The 22,720-nt window shown below is 43.2% G+C and overlaps 1 protein-coding gene across 2 annotated transcripts in view; it reads left to right on the forward strand.

Moving 5' to 3' along the window:
• The window catches only part of LOC142589028 (uncharacterized), a 28,785-nt gene extending 14,791 nt beyond the window's left edge, over positions 1–13,994 (forward strand). Inside the window, exons 3-6 of one of the 2 annotated variants that reach the window (XM_075700822.1) lie at positions 6,768–6,833; positions 7,054–7,095; positions 8,628–8,681; positions 13,692–13,994. In XM_075700822.1, the coding sequence (XP_075556937.1) occupies positions 6,768–6,833; positions 7,054–7,095; positions 8,628–8,681; positions 13,692–13,769 (240 nt within the window). In that variant the 3' untranslated portion in view covers positions 13,770–13,994. The remainder of the gene's footprint in view (positions 1–6,767; positions 6,834–7,053; positions 7,096–8,627; positions 8,682–13,691) is intronic. The other variant, XM_075700823.1, reaches the window with a different exon arrangement.
• Positions 13,995–22,720: the final 8,726 nt, after the last annotated feature.

Raw genomic sequence — 22,720 nt, forward strand, 5'->3', positions numbered from 1 at the left:
AGGAAAAGCGATGCTGCTTCTTTTCTGAACCTAGTTAGTATTAGTATTCCCGTTTTTATATTTATCTTTCGAACGATGTTATGATGTAAAATAAAACCACAATTCATTTTCTCCTACAATTTCCTAAATTACAAATTATTTCCAGCCACTGAGAGAAAAGTGCTGACTATACTTAACAGCAGCACAAGAAAACAGACGAAAAATGCAGACAGACACGAGCCCTTCGCGTGAACTTTGTCTTATTGCGCTGCAGTTGAACATTTTTAGCTTTGAGCACAGAGCGTAATTTCGTTTTGAGACCAGCTGCATATTTACATGATATTTGTTATTTTGTAGTGATTATGTGGCACGCGATAGAACAGTCAATCTTGAAAGAAATTCATATGAAATTGGAGGATACAACTGATAAACAGTGGTCGAACAAGGGATATAGACTGCAGTGAACATTTATGGAAAGAAAGTTCTCTTCGCGAGGGTGGCAACAGGCCTCATGAATAGAAATGCCCTTTCAGAGCGTTGGCTTCAGCGACAGTCCTGGTTCGCCCATAATTCATCATGAAAGAAAATTGTCCTTAGACATCAAACTTCTGTACAGTGGAACAGAAAAATAAGTGAAGAAAAAATATAAACAGAAAACTGGATGTATCTGTGCCACAAAATGGATAGTTTCAAACTCTTTTACACATACACTTCCTGTAATATAAAAGGGAAAATATTATCAGAATAACAGCAAAAATTTAAGTTTTAAACATAAGTTTTCTTGTAATACAAAACAGATAACTGTCTTTAAACACAAAATTTTTCTTAATGTAAAACAGAAAGAACTCGTTAAATAACAGAAAAGGGAAAAAAAATAAAAAAACGGAGCTTTACAGCAATTTTCTGGGAAGACAGCTGGCAGAAAATTTCTGTGTTTTAAGGAAAGCTTTTATTACAGTGCACTCTGTCGTCCCGTGACGTCGTTGCGTGTATGTTGGTTGAAGCCATAATTTGGCGCCACCTCCTTCTTGTGTAATTAGTCTGCGCGCACAGGCCGCTCCAGCTGGCGGGGAGGTTAGATGTTACGAGAGCCACCTTCACTCGATTAACGAAGAAGACGTTGACCGGGAAGTTGCGCGTGTTTAGCCATTTTGATCGTTCCTGTAAATAGTATTTGCTTGTGTTCGTGCTTCGCTGGCATCTATTCGGCGCCCCGTCACAATATTTCTGTAATTAGTCGAATGTAATAATTATTGTACTTTTTACAAACATGTCTGCAGCTGAATTGTATTACTGCTGCCAAACCTACACCAATACTAACTTTGCTATTTCTTAAATATTTTACACTAGTTGTTGCAACTGTTGTTTATATTTTTACTTATACGATGTACCGGAGGCACCATTACAGTCTTTGACCTCGTGACCTCCTCCTGAATATTTTTGCTTGTACTGTACCTCGTCTATTAATAATAAAACCTAATTCATTCATTCATTCATTCATTCATCTTGTAAACACGCATATGTGTGGTATGAGGTTGTATGAGGCATATGAGGTGGTATCCTCCTGGGTGCAGTTCTTTTATACTAACAGCCCCTCAAGGGATTGCGGCAAAGAAATGTTGATGTAATGTCCAATTTCTGGTATTGGTTCGCAGGAAACTTTATTATGCTACCCTGCTGATCTATTCTGGGACGCTTCATGGCTAGATGGCACTATGTAGTCAATTAGAACCGGAGAGCATTATCCAAGCAGAAAAGTGTTGTTCGCACAAAAGTTGTTATCTGCCCGGAAGAGCATTCAACGCTTTCTTTTAACATGCTTGGTTGTAAGATGGCTCATACGAAGAATATTATAGTGTTCACGAGGTGCATTTTATTTCCCAGCATCACACTTCTTCCATTAGTCCACATTCTTTTCATATCATCGATGGTACGAGAGTTTATTCGTCATTTATTTTTTCATGTTTCATCGCATTAATATACCGTTTCATATCGTGGCAGGGTTCATGTCCGTTTTACGCGCGTATTTACTCAAACCGGGGGATGCAGGCTGAAGAAAACCGCTGGCACAGGGATTACGAAGCCCAATTTAAACAACCGGCAATGTAGGCGAGGTGAAAACACCCAAGACAGAAGCGAATAGCCTCACAGCAACGAGTTCTGCGGATTATTGACCTTTAGATCTTTTTTTTTAGTTTCGCGTTAATAAGCATAATCCCTAAATTCTCTGCAGTAATAATCACCCGCAGCTTTATCAGCGTGGGCAAGCTGAGTAGAAAAAACAAACAAAACAAAAATGACTATAGGAATGCCCGAAACACATCATTGATAAACTTCACAGTTTTCGTGGACGAATAACAAACTTCTATCGGCATCTATATCGAGGAGAGATAGGCATTTATAGCATATAGGGTAGTGCTGAGTAGGAAAAGCCACGCTGTTGAGTGATAGAGAAACATAGCCTCTCAGACTGTAAGCCAGAGCTGGTAATTATTAATTAATCAATTTATGTTTTGCATACCTCCTTCGGTGTATGGCCATCACAGGAGGGGGGTGCTTACATTATAACGAGCGAAAGCAATGATCACATAAATGAAACTTGGTAAAAGGCAACGTTGTTTGCGATATTAACAATGTCACGTGAAGGAACATTGCATTCTCTTATGTGCCGCTCGAAAAAAGTATGCCGGAATACGTCACCCCTGAAAGTGAACTCGCGGACTCTCTGTGAATTGTCGCGTCACGTGGACATATATGCCGGCGACATTATATATATATATATATATATATATATATATATATATATATATATATATATATATATATATATATATATATAATTCTCGGTTTTGCAATAATAAAGAGCATAAAAAATTAAACGGTAGACTTACTTCCCCGGTATATTAATTTTTGCTACTATAGTTTATTCTTACTTGCTGTTATAGTTAACCATACTGTTATATAAACTATTAATAAAAAACCTTGCTGCCTTATTCAGCACTCTTTCAAGCGGTTCTGTGACTTGAGCCACGTACAATCATAATCAAGTAAACTACGAAAATCAGTGAAGTACAATTGTTCTTTTAATATATCGGGTTATTTGCTGAAGTTACAACTCAGAAACCCAATGAACCTACGGCCTTAATTCAAATGAGCATAATCTGCCTCTTCCATCCTAAATCAAGTATAATAATATTTTTTTAATATTTATACTCGCCAGCCTTCTTTAAGGCCATATTATTGAAAGTACAGGTACAGAGTCGTCCACTTTTCAGGTGAACACGGCTCAGCGTAGCCATTCTACGTGTAGCGCCAATGCGTCCGGCGCAGCCGCGCATCGAATCGAAGCCGCACTGCCATACACTGGCCTAGGGGAGGTGCTTCGCGTTCTCTGATAGAGCGCCGAAGCGTGCCGCTCTTGATTTGGCGTGAAGTACACTTCACTAAACGTAGAACGGCTGAGCGCCATAGGTGACTTCGCAGGAATCAGGAATACTGACATCTGCACCGTTCGTGTACCAATTGCTTTGTTGAAACGCTAAGGCATGCGTTACTCTCCTTACCAAACAGGTCTCAATTATGTCACACCTCGATTCGCCAAACGTTAAAAAGTTCGCTTGAGAAGCTTCCTTTATTAATTTGTTTATGCATTCTTCTATACTATTTGTTTAGTATTGAAGACATGTCAGGAATGTTCTGCATTTCCTCTCCAGGTAATTATGCAGTATGTACTTTATCATGAAAATGTTTTTGTAATATGATCCTTCGCTTTTCTTCTGTACTGATTTTTTTCTGCGTACTGCGCTACTGATGTATATATGGAGATGGGCAAAACCTTCAAGCCGCTGCACGGAGGTTTTAGTGCCCTACTTCTTAGCAATGTATATGTAAAAGCATGCCTGGAATTTATTCTCACACTGAGGCGAATCCTTAACTTCTGCCCCTGTCTGTAGACCGTAAGACCATTATTGGTCCTACTGCTACAATTGTTGCCCTTTCTACTGCCGATTATTCGCACAAGCACGGTGAAGTGTGGACGAGCAAGGTGATGAAGTCGTGGTGGACGCTCCGTATTTGTTGAGCCGATACCATTGAGCGGGTTGCCTCATTTCACTGGGGAACAAGAACAAGAGTTGAGACTGCCCCGTTTCCCTGGTCTTCTGCTAGATGCCTTGCGATTCCACTTAGAAGAACACGCAGTGGTATTTGGTGATTCACACCGACATTGACACGTATGCTAGCGGTGCGGGACTTGGCACTATTCTCGTCAAGCGCCAATACGGCTTTGCCAACTGCGCTGTCGTATATGCCAGCCTTATCTTAACGAAAGCAAAATCAAACTACTCTCTGATGGAACACGAATGTCTAGCGATTGTTTGGGCAATCGGAAAATTTCCTGCTTACCTTTATGGGCGCCAATTTGACGTTGTATCTAACCACCATGCTTTATGCTGGTTATCTTCTTCCAAAGACTCCACTGGCCATCTCGCTCATTGGCCTTCACGCCTTCAGAGTATGGCATACGTCTCATTTATCGCTCTGGTCTGAAACCTTTACGGGCGGATATCCTAGGCCGTTCTTCACTGCTTTCTCACACTGTTTGCTGACCAACATCCTACTGCGATTTTTATCTGTCATCTGAAACGGCATGCCGACCGCACAGCGTAAAGATCAATGTATGTCTTTAGCGCTCGACTTGCTCTCTCACCGCTCACCTGAATCTCTCACACTCCCTTCATCGTCCAGAACAACACTTTGTCATTCGACAAGACTGGCTGGTGTGACGTAATTGCCTTGCCGACTGCTGTTGATGGCTCCTAGTAATTCCCTGTCATCTTTGCTCAGACATCTGTGGACCTTTTCGCATAACTACTAATGCGGGGACGCCGGCGCCTCGTCTTTGTATTCGATACTGCTGGTGAGGCACGTACCGATACGTTCGCCAGTACGTCCACTCACGCGCTATGTGGCCACATCACAAAACCCCTCCTCAGAGTTCCGCAGGTCCCCTGCTTTCTTTAACCTGCACTGCCCTACCATTCGACCGCGGTAAAATTGATATTTACGGCGCGCTTCCAAGCCCTCCAAATGGCAACCGAGGATCATTGTTGCCTTAGACAACCTCACACGTTACGTCGAAAGATATACACTGCTGCCTTTCACCGCGAGAAACGTCGTTTGCTTTCTTCTTTGCCACCAAATTCTGCGACATGGTGCACCACGAGAATTATTAGTGACCGCGGCCTCGTCTTTCTCTCCTATGCCATCTAGGTATTCCTGAAGGGATGCAACATCGTTCATCGCAACACATCCACGTACCATCTTAAAACCTGAAGCAGCAGAAGCTTGATGTGGGCGAGTTGGTTGAGCATACTTAATGAAAAAAGAGAGCGCTACGAAGACAAGGACGAAAGAACAACGAGTACGACAGACAAGGCGCTTAAAACAGCATCTTAAAACAAATGACGTGGCGGATTGCTTCAATTGTACGCGTCACGACGTGCTTGCGATGGATGCATGCTGCGATCTGTTTAACTGAGACCGGTTTCTTCTTTTTGTCGCTTACGCTTATAAATCTGTGCACTACGCTGCCAACGGTTTTTGTCCTTTCTTCTCTGTGGACGAGAACCTTGCTGCTTCATGGACACCTCACTCACCTACCGCACCGACGCTTCTGAAGTGACGCCTGTCTTAGAAGCGGCTGATTACCTAATAATGTCGGCTTCTGGCTCGCTCGTTCACAACCGAAGATCAACGGTGCCACAAATCTTGCCACGACGCATCTGCCTGTACTGCCTGCTATTCCACCGGAAAGCTTCTTTCGCTTCTGGTCATGACCCCTCCTCCTAGCCTATTCACCAAGTTTCGGTCAAACTACCACGACGCTGCCATGTACTGCAGCAAGAATCACCTGTGAGCTATGTCATCAAGCCTATTGGGCCGTTTCTCGATCACTTTTGCCGATGGCGCGAAACAGTGCTTGTAGCACGGTTTAAACCATGACGACCGACCGATGCTTTCGTTTTCCAGAGTTGCCAGGATGGCTCCTTTTCAGGCGGGGCGTGTTTGTGTTTAAGATTATCGGCTCCAACATTGTGAAATGTAGGAGGGGCAGGCGACCAACTCGGGCTGCACGCTTGGCCGCTGTTTAGCTGGGACTGCTCTGTTTTCGTGGTTTTCTTTGACGTTCCCTGCATACTCTACTAAGGAGAACGTGCAGCGGCACCTTCTTTCTGCGGTTTCACTCACGCCTTTTTTTTTTCTTGTTTTACAAGTTCTGCGAGCGTTAAGAGGCTAGACGACAAAAAAAAAAGAAAATCAACCAAGATAAACCGCAGAAGTTATACAAAGATATACCAGCACCATCATCATCATCATCATCAGCCTGGTTACGCCCACTGAAGGGCAAAGGCCTCTCCCATACTTCTCCAACTACCCCGGTCATGTACAAAGAACATATACATGTCATGTACATGTCATGTACAAAGATATACGAAACACATAAAACAAGGCCTGAGTAATAACGCTCGCGTCGTATTTTGACAGTATATGTCAATCGTTCTAACGCTATCTTCACACCTACGACGATGAACCAGCTATACTAATGGCACATGCCTTTCAGGAAATACATATAAGCCGAATGTGGGACAGATTCACTGCTTCTCAGAATAATTTAAGTGGGTGCTACCTCGAAACAGCTTTACGAAATGTGAAACAAAATGTCGTAGATATGTCTTATTTTCTTACGAAATGTTACAGTAATATTATTTTGAATATTTCACCTGCAGTTTTTTGGAAATGGCTGTGACATAATGTTGGACTGCGCAAAGAAACTTGGAACAGAAGATTTGCGTGTAAGTTTGTTTTCTGGTTGCTTTTTTGATATACAAATCTTATATAGAACAAGTGAACACGTAATTTTAGGGCTGCACTTCTCCCATCTTCCTGTGTGATTTAAGGCATTGCTGCTCCTGGCTAGTAAACTGTCATAGTATCAGCCAAGCATGTACTCTGTTACAATTAGTGCTTTTTCAAATACACAATTCTGAAGAACAATTTTCTTTTCAACTGCAGCAAGTTTCCGAATGCAGTTTGCCTATTTTCTGGTCCAACAACGTGAGTCTTTTATTCTGTTTTTGTTTTCTAATAATTAGTTGGGTAAGCCAACAAGCACCGTATGAACCATTTGAAAGTTGCAAGTAGAGAGGAGCGTTATACTTTACTCGTATATAATGTTACTATTTTTTTTAACACGCCGACTTACTGCAGAATATAGCCGTATGTTAACCCCTTGAATGATTACAAAGGTGCAAGTCAGGATCTAATTAGCTTCTATTTCACCGACATTTGTGCAGCAAGATTGAAGCTGGATATATTTCTTTTCTTCATGGGCCTTTTAAAAGATCGTTCGGTTTAATGTTCGCAGATAATGGATGAAACTATTAGGTATAATTGTTGGAAAAGTGAATATTTATATTCATGCAGAGTACACAGTCAATATATTCACTTACCTAACTCATTACATCAAAATGATAGCTGTGGTACATGTCCTACACGGATAACGAACATATCAGCATCGATTTTGTGGTTCCTAACCTGTACGTAGAAAATAAGTACCGTACTTTTTTTACACTGAACTAATCTCTGATCAGCTTCCTGTTTAAACGCTCGCGTAAATGGCCCAGCAAAAAGAAAAAAAGAGGTTTGAACGATTGTGACACGGAGAATGGGCTTAGCTCGTCAAGGGCAAGGTTATAAAAGGACGAATGCGGACGGAAGCTCCTCCAGCGCTTCTTGTTTTTCTTGGTGGACTGATGAGAATCTTGGCTTATACGTAGCACCGCGTTCCTTCCGGATAGCGTATTAGATTGTGCTTGTGGTGTACATATATATTTATAAATCTGTGTGAGAGATAGTTCCCGTAAGCTTGCTTTGTATGATTGCGTGAAAGCAATTGCCATATTTCTTACAAGGTTTTTTTCTTCATTCATCTTCCTTCCATAAAAGGTTAAAGGGCCTTTGAAGAACCACTAGGATAAACTATATTGAACTGCAGAACCATCATTACGCCCCCTCGAAACTATAACATAATATACATTTGATGTCGCTACAGACTTGAGAAATGAATCAATTTCGTGAAAACCAAGTCGAAATAAGCCGTCCAATAAAATCATTGCGTTCGGCTTACACGTCTTTTGCTTGCTGTATGTGTAAATACATTCTCCTACCGCCGTTTAATATTCAGCCTCATCGGGACAAGCCCACAAAAAGGGCTAGACAAGAAAGATCGCGGATATTTGCCGATAAGGCAAACGCCGCTTAGAGCTCCATACATTGGTATACCACGTAAGTCTGCATTCAGAAACCGGAGGAAATAGCATCAGTGGTGCTGTAAACTATCATCTTGTAATACTTAAAGCCAAAGGCGTCCTCAACGAAATTCTGCATAATAAAAGACTCTAAACTTTCACTTCAGTGCAGTATTTTATACTAGCAAGCAAATAGCGAGGCCAATTATTTTAAGAAAGGAAGACGGTAACACTAATATTGGTGCACTTGATTTTTTCTAATGTTCGAAAGTTTATGTCGACATTGCATGAAAGCTGATGGGCGTGCTCTTCCTTGTGTTTCCCCTCTATTGATTACAGAATGTGTCGGGTGTGTTTACACAACAAGAAATGGAATGTATCAAAAACGCAGCAGTAAGTACAAGGATATATTTAAGGGGACACTGGTTGTAGCTGTAATAAAGCTCAGTTAAAATTATAGTCCAGCAATCTGGTCAAGTGCATGGTTGCACAATAATTCGGAGCGCGACGAAAAACAAATTTGCAGGTCGACGCTGTCAGAGTGTTTTGGAACATAGTAGTTCCTGATGGTAGTAGGTCTCTGGAGCGCGGTGAAGACGCCATTTTGAATATACTGCGTACTTCATCCTACCTACTGAGCGTCTAACGTTCAGTTTGCGGCGTATGTCTAAAGCAAAATTTGTTTTTCCGCTTCCTTCGGCTTCTCACATGCTTTGGCCGCTGTGGCTGTCTTGCAGGGCGTCTGAGGGAGTTGTTGAGATCATGCATATTCTACACGATAGGAGCGCATGAGAGGTGAAAGGTGAATGTGATGATGATGCGGGTTAAGGCTTCAGACATGCACAAGCACTCAATGAACACAGATGGACTTTATCCCGCACCAAAACAGGAATGGACGATTATGTGAGGCGTACATTACACTGGGCAAAGAAATAAAGCAGAGAGAATCTGTGGTGAAGCTCAGTGTTGCCCTTTAGCAATAGTGTCGCCTAATTTGCGATCCGCGACTTTTTTCAGCGACGCGACAGAAAAATTGGCCAGATACTAACGACTTCCAAGTTCGAAAAAACCCATGCTGAAGCAACGGCAGCCCTCACAGGATTCACAGTGCGATCACAAAAGGCGGTATTCTTGACAAAACTTATTGAATTACGTCCTAAAGCTCAGGGTTGAGCACTTTCACTAGATGCGTTCGATTGACGGATACTTACAATCGTTATTGTGAGGTTTAGAACACAACACATAAATAAGATAGGTCGATTGGAGAAATGCATAAACATAGGAGAGGTTGGGCTCATTCCGACGAGCCTGAACCCACTTATTTATCACCTGGATTTTGCGCAAACAATGGCTTTTTTCGGGCATACTCTATTTAGAACCGCACAATCTGAACTTATAGGCTAAATTTCACCTATCATCGTTCATGATTATGTAAGTATAACAGCATAGTAATAGCTTCGTTACATACTGCCAGCAACTTCGCTGTTTATTCCTCATTCACACGAGCCGTAGACAAACGTAATATGTTCCGCTGAACCAGGTGCGCCATGTTACCATATAATAGGGTGGTCGAAAGCGCCTACGTTCGCTAAAATTTACTGATAAGCTTTAGCGACACTGTTAGTGACGTTGATACAGATTTTAGCGGCAATGTAGTGACTTTTCTGTCTCGCTTTCCCAGCACGCTCACAAGCAATTGTGCAACACTTTGAAGCTGCTGTCCTGCAAGCCTTCTTTAGCACAGAAATCAACATCAGACGGAGGCGCGATTATAACACACACTCAGGGCTCATCGAACCGCACCTGTGCGACCACCTGAACTGCAGTGGGTGGAGACCGGGTCGGATGCCCGGCATTGTAGAAGCCAATGAGGCTGGCTTCAGTATGACCATCCTGCACAGACGCAGACCGGCTCCACAGAAACAGGTCAGAAAGAGACCGCGCTGCCCTTGAGCTGGCCCGAAAGCAAAAGCATACGGGAACACTAAAGGTTACTCAGCGTGCCCAGGTGTGAAAGCCTAGCGCTAGCAGCTCGAGCTCGGGACACGGCTGACAATCAAGCGCGAGTTGCAGTTTTGTCGACATCTTTCACTTCCCCGCACCGCCAGAGTGGTGGAACTGCCTCCCCCCCCCCCCCGAAGTTAAAGCAGATTGAGTCCCAAAAAGATTTTCCACCGAATTCTATAGATGAAGGAGGCAGGTAACAATGAAGTGTTATGTACGGACACAGAATCGCAAAGAGTGCGACGTATATGCACGTAGGACCACAATGCACCCTCAATGCGCAGTCATGTTACTAATGTTCATGCTATCCGTATGAGCCGGTAGTGTTTCAGCGCAAATATACCGCGCTGAATTTATCGCAGACATAAATTTACTTTACGTAAAAGTTATAATTTATAAACAGCAAATTCCAGCATAGCACCAGACTTTTTTAGGTGTTGCGCGGAATGAATGTAGCGCAACGGTCGATGTTCATCACGGCGTAAAAGTAATATGAGAAGTGTAATAATGGCGCTCGTCCCAGCATATCAGTCTTGTGTGCGCTTCAAGCAGTTTCCATCAGATGGCGCGCTCGTGTTGGGTAATTGACGAAGGAGCACAGCAAGATGAAAGAGCGAACGCGGAGTCGCAGATGGACGACACAAGCCCCGAATGGCGGATGCTAATGAGAGCGTTCCCTTCACTGACGTGCGCGCGGGAAACTGGGAACGTATTCTGTAAGAGTCAACCTAATCAACATGTCCATTTTGTTTCTTGCTGAAATGCTGATTGGCTGTGGCGTCTCGCGGCTGCGGACGCTCAGCCCAGCCCAGTCAATCAGAACCTCAGTAGCAGACGAAATGGGCATCTCCACTAGGTGGACTCTTACAGAATACAACCCCTGGTGTCATTCGGACCCACCCGACCGCTCGTTTCGCGCTATCGTCTGCAGGCTTCAGCTCTCGCTCGCAGTGCACGCGCTTGTTTGGTTTGGTTGGTTTGGTCTTGTTCGCGCCTGTGGCTTGTATCATCTCCAACCGATCTGCTTTGCGAGATGCCATTTCATGCTTACATGTACTCATTATTACGAGAGAGCCAATAATTTGTATTCCATCCTTATCATTGTGTTTCCTGCATAGTCATTTTACTGTCCAAGTGAAATCGTTACCATGCAGATCTCAAAGCCTCGCCTCGGCACTTGCCATTGTTCATAAACGTTTTTGTATAGCTAAATCTATGCTTGGTGGCTTCGCTTTGCAGAGCAGACAGTGTGCTCGCTGGCCGTGTGACCTTATTCTCACATAAATATGTTTGGCGTGTGACGTTCGCTGACCGGCAGCACGGCTCGAGGAAACGAGCGTTTTCACAGGAGACAGGGTCTGGCCATCTGTGCCTGATACACATTTCGCAAAGTAGATGAACCCTTCATGGTAGTGGCACTCATCTGACCTATTGTACGTTCGTCTGACGACCGTGAAATGTCTGGGTCATTTGGATAACAGGCTCCTTCAATGTTTTCGAGTACAACATTTTATACTGGATCTCGCATGCACTCCAACTCGCGCTACACCCGAAAAAAAACGGGCGTGTCTAAATAGACCATTACACCGCCAAGTAGTAAATCAAGTGGTCGAGCAAGTACACCGGGCATTTTGTTGCCTTCATAATTTTCTTCGACACCAAACTGAGCAGCACTTTACAGTATTACAAGTAACGCCTCCTAATAAAGACACCGGTGGTGATCCGAAGGTTTTACTTCTGTGAAGGAGTGAGCATTTATGATGCTGGTACATTGTATTCTCTTCTAAAACATTCACCGCTTCGTTCATTTTTCGTTGGAAGACATTTCTTGGCACAGATTTGTGAAGCTTTGTTCCTCAAGAGGAGAAACAGCATCCTTTTAGCGTTTCGCAGCTCATGTCTTTAGGTAGCACCCGCATTTAGCGCACCAGCATCTCAGAAACTGCTCAGCAATCGCCGCCTACCTTAGAGAGTTATTGGAATGCATCGTGTAACCGCGCAAACGACAACGGACGAGGAAAGAAGCACCAGGACAGGCGCGTAGCTTCAACTGAGATTTACTCCGGGCAAGCCTACATTTATACATGTATCATAATCGCACTTGGCAATCATCGGACAACCATTACTCGTCATTGGCATGCGGGCGTGAGTGGCACACATTTGCGTGTAAATAATTCAACTCTTTATCACTCAGCGACACTGAACAACTGCTTACGCAGCTGCGAGATTGCATTTATACACAGTGAGCTTCATAGATTTCGCGGCTCAATTGTTATGCGAACATCTTCAAGACGTTGGTGTCACGGAACCTAGGCGTGCAAGAAACTGGCGGGCATGTGCAACATGCTGCAAGGATGGAAGAAAAGAAATGTATGCACTACCAAGCACGTTGGCCGGTTAGTCCCATGCAGAATAAGGGTAGTGTACCAGATACCCCCTTCTTGTGGCAACATCTACATAGGGCAGACGGGACAGCGGGTAAACGTCAGACTGCAGGAGCACCGTGCAGGGGTAGAAGGATTGGCGGGGGGTGGCCAACTGGCTGACCATTGTCACCACTGTCGTAATTGTCGCCACTGTCGTAAGAAGTGGCAGGCATAACATGCTTGTCACCTCTGCTCTTGGCATCTGACATATATGGAAGAGCGCTAAAGAGGATAAATGTGATGTCACAAACCACGCCTCATTTTGTGTCTCCTAAATAACGGTAGTCTATTATTTCTGAAAATATAAACAGTGCGCTAGTTTGTTCGTGCAGGCAGCTGATGCTGGGCTTGCAGAAGAACAGCCAGAATAAGGTATGCATGTGTCATGGCAAAAAGATGCCAGCGGCCGTCTTGCAACTTCGCAGTTCGGCGTAACACTGCCCCGTTTCAGGTAATGACGGGGCTTGCCCTCTCGCTGGCTCTGAACAATTGCGCAAAACAACGAATGAAGCAAGCACGTCTAACTGTGTGTTCCGTCTACTGCGCACACCAACAAATCTCATTTACTCAAAGTAACGTTTGTGATCACATAGCTGCTTTGGAATTTCATCAAGCGCTGAACGACTTAAAGATTAGCCGTACGCATCACCGTCTACTACTGTCAATCAACGCAACCGACGAAGAACGTTTCGCTTACCGATTCTCATAGTGTATGGGAGCGACATGATTCTTAGCTTGATGTACAATTATTATTTACACCAGCGTTTAACGGCATGAGAAAAAGTAAAGGTGGTTAGCAAGAGGAGACTTGAAGATTAGTGAGCAGCTCTACCCGACATTGTGCCTTTGATCTCGGTGGTGGGTTTGTTTGCTGGTATGCATTATTATCGAACGTCCCATAGTCATGCTGCTCTCCAACCGATTATATGTGGACAAGGCCATCATCTATTGTCAATTTATTCATGTTTTGCAGGAATGTGCCCAGAACGCAATTCCGAACGTTGCTGTCGCGAAGCTGGTCTTGTCGTACTTCCGGAGGATGCTTGGTTAGAAATTCTATGGTTTCCTTGTTTCGGCTGAAACAATGTTTCCAACATGACTGTTGTGTAAAACTGAAGCCCGGAATAAATAGTTTCCAGTGCAATGGGGTTGAAAGTTACGCCTACGCGCTTCGTTTCAGTCATTTAGGAGGCAATAAAGAAACTGCATATTATTCGTAAATATACCGAAACAGCAATAACGCTTACAATGAACTTACGAGAGATTGTGTATATAAAACAAGCGCAATAAAGATATAAATGTGGCGGAAATCTCCGTCCCATATATTGTTCTGCTGACCAACTGCTAGGTTCATTCGTAACGTTATAGAAACTAGCTGGTGCTAGAAAACGTGGTAGTGGTGCTAGATAAAATCTATGAAGTGGCGAATAAAGTGTTACCTTTAGTGTCAAATACACAGGCGTTATGCCGACCCCAGTACTTGTTGATTATCCATTGCTTTTATGGCAATTTAATAAGGCAAAACCTGTTTCTCAGGTAACAAACACCGAATTTATTCAGTCTGCAGTGGAGAGGTGACAGTAACTGACTAATATTTACAGTATCTTCAATAGGGCATGGCTGCAAGATAAAGAAATCCTTTGTGCGATCTGACAGCTGCTTGGTTTGTAGCCTTAAGCTCAACTGTATAGAACGAATGCGACTGCTCGCGAAATATTTAGTTCAATAACCCCTTTCCCCCCACACATATATATATATATATATATATATATGCGTGCGTGTGTTTGTGTAGCAGGAAATCCCAATAGCCCAAGCATATGTGGATGAAGAGCTCCGCATTGCTGTTATCTTTCGTTTATTTACCCTAATACACCATAGATAACCGAGCAGTTCTGCTTCCTTATCTCTCTCTCTCTCTACATATATATATATATATATATATATATATATATATATATATATATATATATATATATATATATATATATGTCAGCGACGACAAACGTTTAGTTTCGACGTTTCGGCCAGGGTCAGCTGTTCATCATTAAACTTGATGACCACTGAACCCAGACCCAAAGGTCGAAATTCCCGTATAGACCCGTGCGCGGGCGCCACTTGAACTATTTTCACGAGATGCAGCCGTCAGACGGTGCCGAACCTATTGCTCAAAATGGTGGCGGCGCAACCAGCAAGATGTGAACACCGCGGATCTCTGGATGTACCACTCCGTCAAATGTCAACGCGCAGCTCTCGCCATCAAGTAGCGACACGTGGAAGCACGCAGAGTGCTAAAATCCGCCAATGCGTGCATGCAACAGCGGGGCGCGAACGCGATTGCATTTCCCTTGGCATTTTTTTTTTCAAATTCTGGGTTGCGAAATTGGGGCTCCGGCCTTACCGATGCCTGTTTGGTCTTTTGTATTTCTGCGTGCCCCTGTGATTCTCTCTCTCTCTCTCTCTCTCTCTATATATATATATATATATATATATATATATATATATATATATACACCATGGCCCTGTTTATGTTTACACTGGGACGAAGGCTTCTCCGAGTGATCTGCAATTACTCCTCTGTAGCTCTTGCTGATTCCAACTGGCGCCTGCAAGTTTCCTAATTTCATAACCCCATGTAATTTTCTGCCCTCCTCGACTGCGCTTGCCTTCCCTTGGTACCCATTTTGTAACTTTAATTGTTTAGCGCTTATCTACACTACGCCTAAGACGGCCAGCCCAGTTCCATTGTTTAACTCTTAATGTGAACTATTATATTGGCGATCCCCCTTTGTTCTTTCATCGACGCCGCCCTCTTCCTGTTTGATAACGTGATGCCTAAGATTATTCATTCGATCGCTCTTTCAGCTCTCCTTCAAATGTCCTCGAGCTTCTTTGTTTAAGTGCAAGTTTCTGCCACATATTTTAGCACCGGTATAATGCTATGGTTGTAAACTTTTCAACAACATAGGTAAGCTCCCATTCAGGATTCGGTAATACCTCCAGTTTGCAGTTATACCCATTTTACTGCGATAGTAAATACACAGACACCTAAGGCAAATTTTTTTGGTGCCGACATCGCCATGATGCTAAGTAAAATTCCAAGGGTGATAACACCATCGCATAGCGCCGTAGCCTCTATGTGCGAATACAAGTGCCCGAGGGAAGCTGAAGATTGAGGCTCCATCTGGCGCGTGTAAGAGGGGAAAGCTAAGAGCAAATGCGCCATCTTGTTTTGCACGAAATGCGCGGGCTGATAGGAGAGTCCGAGGGGTAGCGGTGCTGTTCTTCAGCAGCAACTGCGTGTTTCACAGTCGCTAGTTGCTATATGCTAGTTGGCAGGTTAGGAGAGGTGCGATAGCGGTGACGTCGAGTGATTCACTAGTGTCCTAGTCGAGTGATTCACTAGTGTCCTAATTATGTCACTCAAGATTAAGCCGTTACACTCTCAGAAAGATTTCGTTTGATATGCATGTCGGTAGCATAGGAGTGCGTGCAGGGTACAAGCTTAGTGAGCTATTATTAGTCGCTTAGGCATTATGTCAACGCCGGAGTAACGGTGAGCAATTTTTTACCCTTGCGAACCATTTCGATCGATATGCATGACGATAGAGAAGGAAATCACATGGCATAATCGCAACCCAAGCCACATAATAAGTGTCACTACAAAACGCGACTCAAAAAGGAGGAAATGAACGATATACCACACGCCAGTGTTTCGGAAGCTGCCATGACAACACTGGTAGCGTGGAAACTGTGCTCCTCTAGAGTAGCAGGATAGAGCGCCTTAGCTCAGGCCTACCTCTCCGCCTTCTTTCAATTAAATTATCTCTCTCTCTCTATCTCGTGCTTCTCAAGGGCTGACACCAATACAGTGACGACATCAATGAATAACCGGCATTGACGACGCTTGCTGACCTCTTTTGCTGAAATTATTCATTCGTCAATCAATTCATTTAAAATTAAATATGGGTTTTGCGTGCCAAAACCACTTTCTGATTCCGGACTCCGGAAATTTGGACCACCAGGGGTTCTTTTACGTGCACCGAAATCTAAGTAGACTGGTGTTCTCGCATTTCGCCCGCATGGACTTGCGGCCGCTGTGGCCGCGATTCAATCCCGCGACCTCGTGCTCAACAGCCACTGAGTAACCACGGCGGGTCCTATTCAATTTCCAACTGGATTAATTCAACTGGCCTGGGATTAAAATGTGGCGTGCTTGGATTAAAACGACTAGTGCGAGGATTAAATCAGCTGGCATTAGGATGGCGCTAAGAATAAATGTGGCGGCGCCTGGATTAAATAATTGGCATTAGATTAAGAATACTGGTGCTGAGATCAAATTGACTACCACATGTATTATTTTCATTGGCGCTTGGAGTAAACTGAGCGGGATAACCTGCAGTTGCAAAAACAGAATTTAGGTTCATATGATGTCATTTATTTATTTATTTATTTATTTATTTATTTATTTATTTATTTATTTATACATACTGCAGCCCTTAGGGTTATGGCAGGAGTGGGTGTACATGCGACGAAAACTGATTATCATATGACGAAACAAGAACATAGAAATATAAAAATGTCAAGGAAATATACATCAGCAATAGCGTTTAAAAATTGAGAAATCGGGAACCAACGAACTTTGCCAGGTAACAAATTCCTCTCTTCAATCATGCCGGGGAAAAACTGTATTTGAAAGTGTTACTGCGTGGATGGAGTGGTCTGATGTTACAGGCATGATAAGCTCTAGTTTAAGTCGGGCAAGCAGGCATTAAAAGGGAGGGATCTGATAGGTGACAAAGAGAGTTGTTATAAGAATAGAAAATATTCAGAGATTCTATGTGCCGCCGTCTAGAAAGAAACTGGAGGTTTAATTGCGTAAGAGCAGCTGGCGGTGAAAAGTCTCGGTCGAAGCGACGGTAAACAAAACGAATAGCCTTCCTGTGGACCGCCTCAATACATTTAATTTCACATTGTTTATATGGGTTCTATACGGAGGAAGCATATTCTAAAATTGGGCGAATCAGTGTTTTATACGCTACTAATTTAGTGTCCCTCGGAGCAGGAGACAACGTCCGGCGGATGTAACCAAGTTTTTTAAACGCTTTACTACAAATGTAATCTATATGTTTAGACCAAGGCAAGGTGGGTGTAAAAAAGGCGCCTAAATATTTGTATTGAAAAACACGTGTTAGTGGTACACCGTTGCGTATATAATCATAAAGTACGGGCATGTGTCTGTTGGTAAAAGACATTATAACAGTTTTATCAAAATTTATGCTCATTTTCCAAGTAGCACACCAGTCACAAAATGAAACAAAGGCATCTTTAAGGCGCTGATGATCAGCGAGTGAGTCAACTGGGCTGTACATAACACAATGATCTGCATAGAGGCATATTTTTGAAGTAACATGGCCTGGAAGGTCGTTAATAAACCATCATCAGGCGATTGTTCACAGCCATAAGGGAATGACGAGCAAGGAAAGCGGTCACGAGAGTATAGAAGTGTGATCCTTAAATATATACAGTACCAAATGTACGTGTGTTGCTTCCTACTTCGCGAAGGAAATTAACGACCCTGTCTTTCGTTTCATTTCATTTATTTACCCTAACGTCCCAAAATTGGGCATTACATAGGGGAGGGGGGTAGCAACAAGAAACTTCAAAATGGCTTATAAGCATGAAGATCAAAATTACAAAATGAAGAACTGAACTGTTTTGAGCACTAAGGAGATGCAGTACCTCTATTAGCAGGATGGCGTCATGATTTCTTTTGCAAAACACAAAATCGAACTACAACACTATTAGAATACTGCAATAAATTCATGGCAGTGATCAAAGGTAAATAAATAGCCGGCAAAAGGAACAAAAGTTCAGGATCGCCAGTTGGCCTCTAGAGTCTGTGAAGGAGTACGTCCACTTAGGTGAATTAACCACAGGGAGCCCTGATCATGAGAAGGAAATTCACAGAAGAATAGACATGGGTTGGATCGCATATGGCAGACATTGCCAGCTCCTGATCGGAAGTTTACCATTATCATTGAAAAGGAAGGTGCACTACCAGTGCATTTTACCAGTGCTGACATATGGGGCAGAGGCAGACAAAGAAGCCTGAGAACAAGTTAAGGACCGCGTAAAGAGCGATGGAACGAAGACTGCTAAGCATAACGTTAAGAGCAAGAAAGCGAGCGGTTTAGATCAGAGATCAAACGGGTATAGACGATATTCTAATTGACCTCAAGAGAAAAAAAGTGGAGCTGGGCAGATGATGTAAGGAGCATGTTAGATACCCGGTGGACTTTTAGGGTTACAGAATGGGTACCAAGAGAAGGGAACCGCTATCGCGGTCGACAGAAGCTAGGTGGAGCGATGAAATTTGGAAATTTGCGGGTGCTACTTGGAAACGGTAGGCGCAGGAAAGGGGTAATAGGACATCGCAGGGGGAGGCCTCCATCCTGCAGTGGACATAGGATAGGCTGCTGCTGCTGCTGCTGCTGCTGCTGATGATGATGATGATCATCATCATCATCATGATTAGAAAGAAGGGAGTTCCTTGTTCATGATAATGGATTGCGGAAGGGCGTTCCACACATTCATTGATAAGACTAAAGGTGAGTGTAAATATTTTTAGGCCGTACGAAAGGTGGCTATACCTCGAGTTCGTGGTCAATACGGGCGAAGATGTGGACAGCTGGACGAATGAATTTGTGTTAAAAAGCACTGTCACAGTAATAGACACTGTGAAAAAAGGATAATAGTGAATATTTGTTTTGTATTACGAGAGGTGAAATGCAAATTTTTATTTTGATGGATGACAGATTGCGATAACGAGAATATTGTCACGTGACAGTGACGGTGAGGGAAGCTACAAAACTGAGACATACGAAGCTAGCATTTTTTTTCATTGCGAACTTGTGCCCTCGAAAACGGGCTACAATTCAAGAACGGCGACAGCAGCAAACACTGTGGGTGATCGTCGAAAATCTGATCTGTGGGTAACGCACGCCGCCTTTTATACATCAGTCATCGAAGGTTCCAGAGTAATCGCTGGTGCCCGCGAGTCTTCCAGAAAGTGCTACACCAATCGCTTAGCGCATACATGAAATCAGATTACACAATGTTCATTCAAAAAGAACCATCGATAATATTCGAGAAACTTCCGGTGCATGCAGGCGCGTCCTACGCTTTGCAATAACATTTTTGTGGGTGAAAAGCAGTCACCCTGGAAGTAAACGTGTAAATATGAGGACTACATGAATATAGCAGCTTTGCATTGAATTGATTCCTTCATGTCAGTAAGGTAAGCTTGATGTGGCTGCCATATGTTAGAAGCGCACCTAATGATGGTTTAATTACCGAAATAAATCCCTGAAGTTTGGTTTCAGTATTGGCAATGCGTAGGCGGGATTTTAGACCGCCAACCTTTCTAAAAACTTTGCTAGTGATAAGTTCGATGTGATCAATCTATTTTAGATTCTAAATTAACAAGACTCCTAAGTACTTATTCGACGAAACTGCTTCAACTGTGGAATTGTTAATTAGGTAGTTATTAGGCAATAAATTGTGACTGGTACCACATTCAACGTGTTTCGTTTTCTGGCTGGTAATTTTCATCTGCCATTTGCTGCACCATTTTGAATGAGTCGTTAAGTCGGACTATGTCGACTACATGTTAGTCGATATATCATTTACATCGATTAAAAATAAAGTGGTCCCAAAACTTACGCTTTTGGGACTCTCGACTTCACATGCGTGTGGCGAAACACGTACTGATCGACTTTAACACTGAAGTTGGTTGGTTGGAAAGCCCTTATTCAAAAAAAATGTTTGTCATATAGCTGTAGGCTGGCCAAACGCATACATATAAACATACATAAACTAATGCCTTGCCTTCTTGGGCACGGAGTGCATTTTCTGTCAGGGATTTGTTTGAACATTAGGGATATGCAATTGTGGCTTCAACAAAAGCAATGAGCCACATTTTATAGTGTTTCTGATATTTGCAACTGAACACGACAATGTCCAATATATTGGACACAGCCAGTATTACAAATACAGTCTAGCATTTAGAAGCTACACCTTATTTTCCACATATTAATTTAATCAAGCCAATGACAGAGAAAATATTAAAGGCACATTTTCCCTTACCCAAATAAAGGTAAGGGAAAATCTCACAAATATAGGCAGGATATAACGAAATGCTGCATATGGCTTCCAAAGGGAATTCCCTTTGGAATACTCAGAGCCATTCATATTGCCGCACATGCAGTGTTACATAGAACGAATAAAAGATATATCAGAGTTATTCTTGCTGCCTCTCTGCTTATTTATAACGAGATTTTATTAGCGAAGCCTTTGCGACCAAAAATTTCCCTAGTGATGAGAAGTCAGCTGTATTACCTACTTTTTCTAACCTTGACTGCGCGGCTCGCAATAGCGCTTGTTACGAAGCAAGACCTTTTTTCGCAATAGGTAAACAAATGAAAATGGTTTTCAACATTATATTACCCTAAATGTATCACATACTAGAACTTCTCCAACATTTCGTCTTCCGGAACCAATCACTTACATGCAGCGTTTAAGAAATTGGCAACACTACTTTTGCCATGAAGAAAGGAACCACTTGTCCTTCGGTCTTGTGAGTTTGCGGATGCAGCTGAGGCTCATGTATTTGAAGGGGCATGTGATTGCGGCAGCACTTTCACACGTACAATAAATAGAGGTGAATCATTCAAAGTTGTTCCTTCATCATGTGATGGCATGTATCGTATTTCTAGCCGGTCTCGTAAAACACGCCAAAGGACACGACCATAATTACGGCATATACTGGGCTATTGCTTCAAGTGACGTCGGATGAATGCAGGGAGAGTGCACCTAAGTGATAAAATATTTTCGCAACCATATCCTACAGTAGGATATAAAGAGGGCCCAGGAGGGTGCGCTGCACGCTCGGATTCTGAGGTCCAATAACCGTCGAACTCAACAGAAATGTGACCACTGTGATATGTTGGGCACATTATCTGCACTTATCTGCACAAGGCAATTATAAGGAGCAGATTGTACACACCTTGCAATATGATGTCACAGACACGTACTACAGCAATACGACGAACAAACACGTATTCGGAACTGTACAGTTCGAAGATTAGAAACGACGCTTTTTCTGCCTACTATGCCGTGGTATTGCCTTGGTCGGTCGGGCAGTCGGTCGATCTAATGGTCGGTTGGCCGCAAGTGGAGCTTTTGTTCTGTAGATACTTTCACACAGTTCGAAAAAAAAGGAATCCGCGTCTGGCGGCGGTATATAGACGTCAGCCGACACGTGCAGCAGCCATACGCTCTAGTAATATAGCCCGCAATCCTTTCTGTCTTATATACTTTTTTTTGCATTTACACTTTGTTCGCTTTTATACTAAACATCCCCGCACCCTCTCGAAAAAACCACGTCGTCGTTCCATGCTCGTCCCTCTCGCTTCGCCATCCGACTATTACCTGGCTTCTTCGCACCATTTTCGTTGCGCGTGCTTAGTAATACATTGTGCGTTGCCAGGCTAGTTGGTAATACATTATAAAGAAAGCACAACAGCGAAAGGAGGAGAGCGAAAAAATAACGATTGAACTAATGCAAGCGCTGATCTAAATGCAGGAACTGAAGCGCTGGTTAGCGCTTGTGTTTGTTAATTTGTACTTTCATTCCTGCTTCCACAGCAGCGTTGTTTTTACAGTTAGGGAAAAAGGCGACAAGACGCCATTTTCGCCCTAACATTGTCGCCATCCCAATGCTATCATACTGTTCTCTTGCCATCGTCCTCATTGCGTCTTCGTCATACCGTTGCCATCATGTATTCATAGCCATAACTTGCCCGTGATTCCGTCGTGATCGCTCGATTGTTGTCGTTCTTTGTCATCCGAGTCTGGTCAAGTCATTGTTGTCACACCGTCATCGTCATAAGAGTGCTGGAATTTTGCAAGGATTATCTGTGAAAGATATGGTTCTTTACTTCG

This window comes from Dermacentor variabilis, chromosome 7 (assembly GCF_050947875.1).
Source record: "Dermacentor variabilis isolate Ectoservices chromosome 7, ASM5094787v1, whole genome shotgun sequence".
Classification (NCBI taxonomy): domain Eukaryota; kingdom Metazoa; phylum Arthropoda; class Arachnida; order Ixodida; family Ixodidae; genus Dermacentor; species Dermacentor variabilis.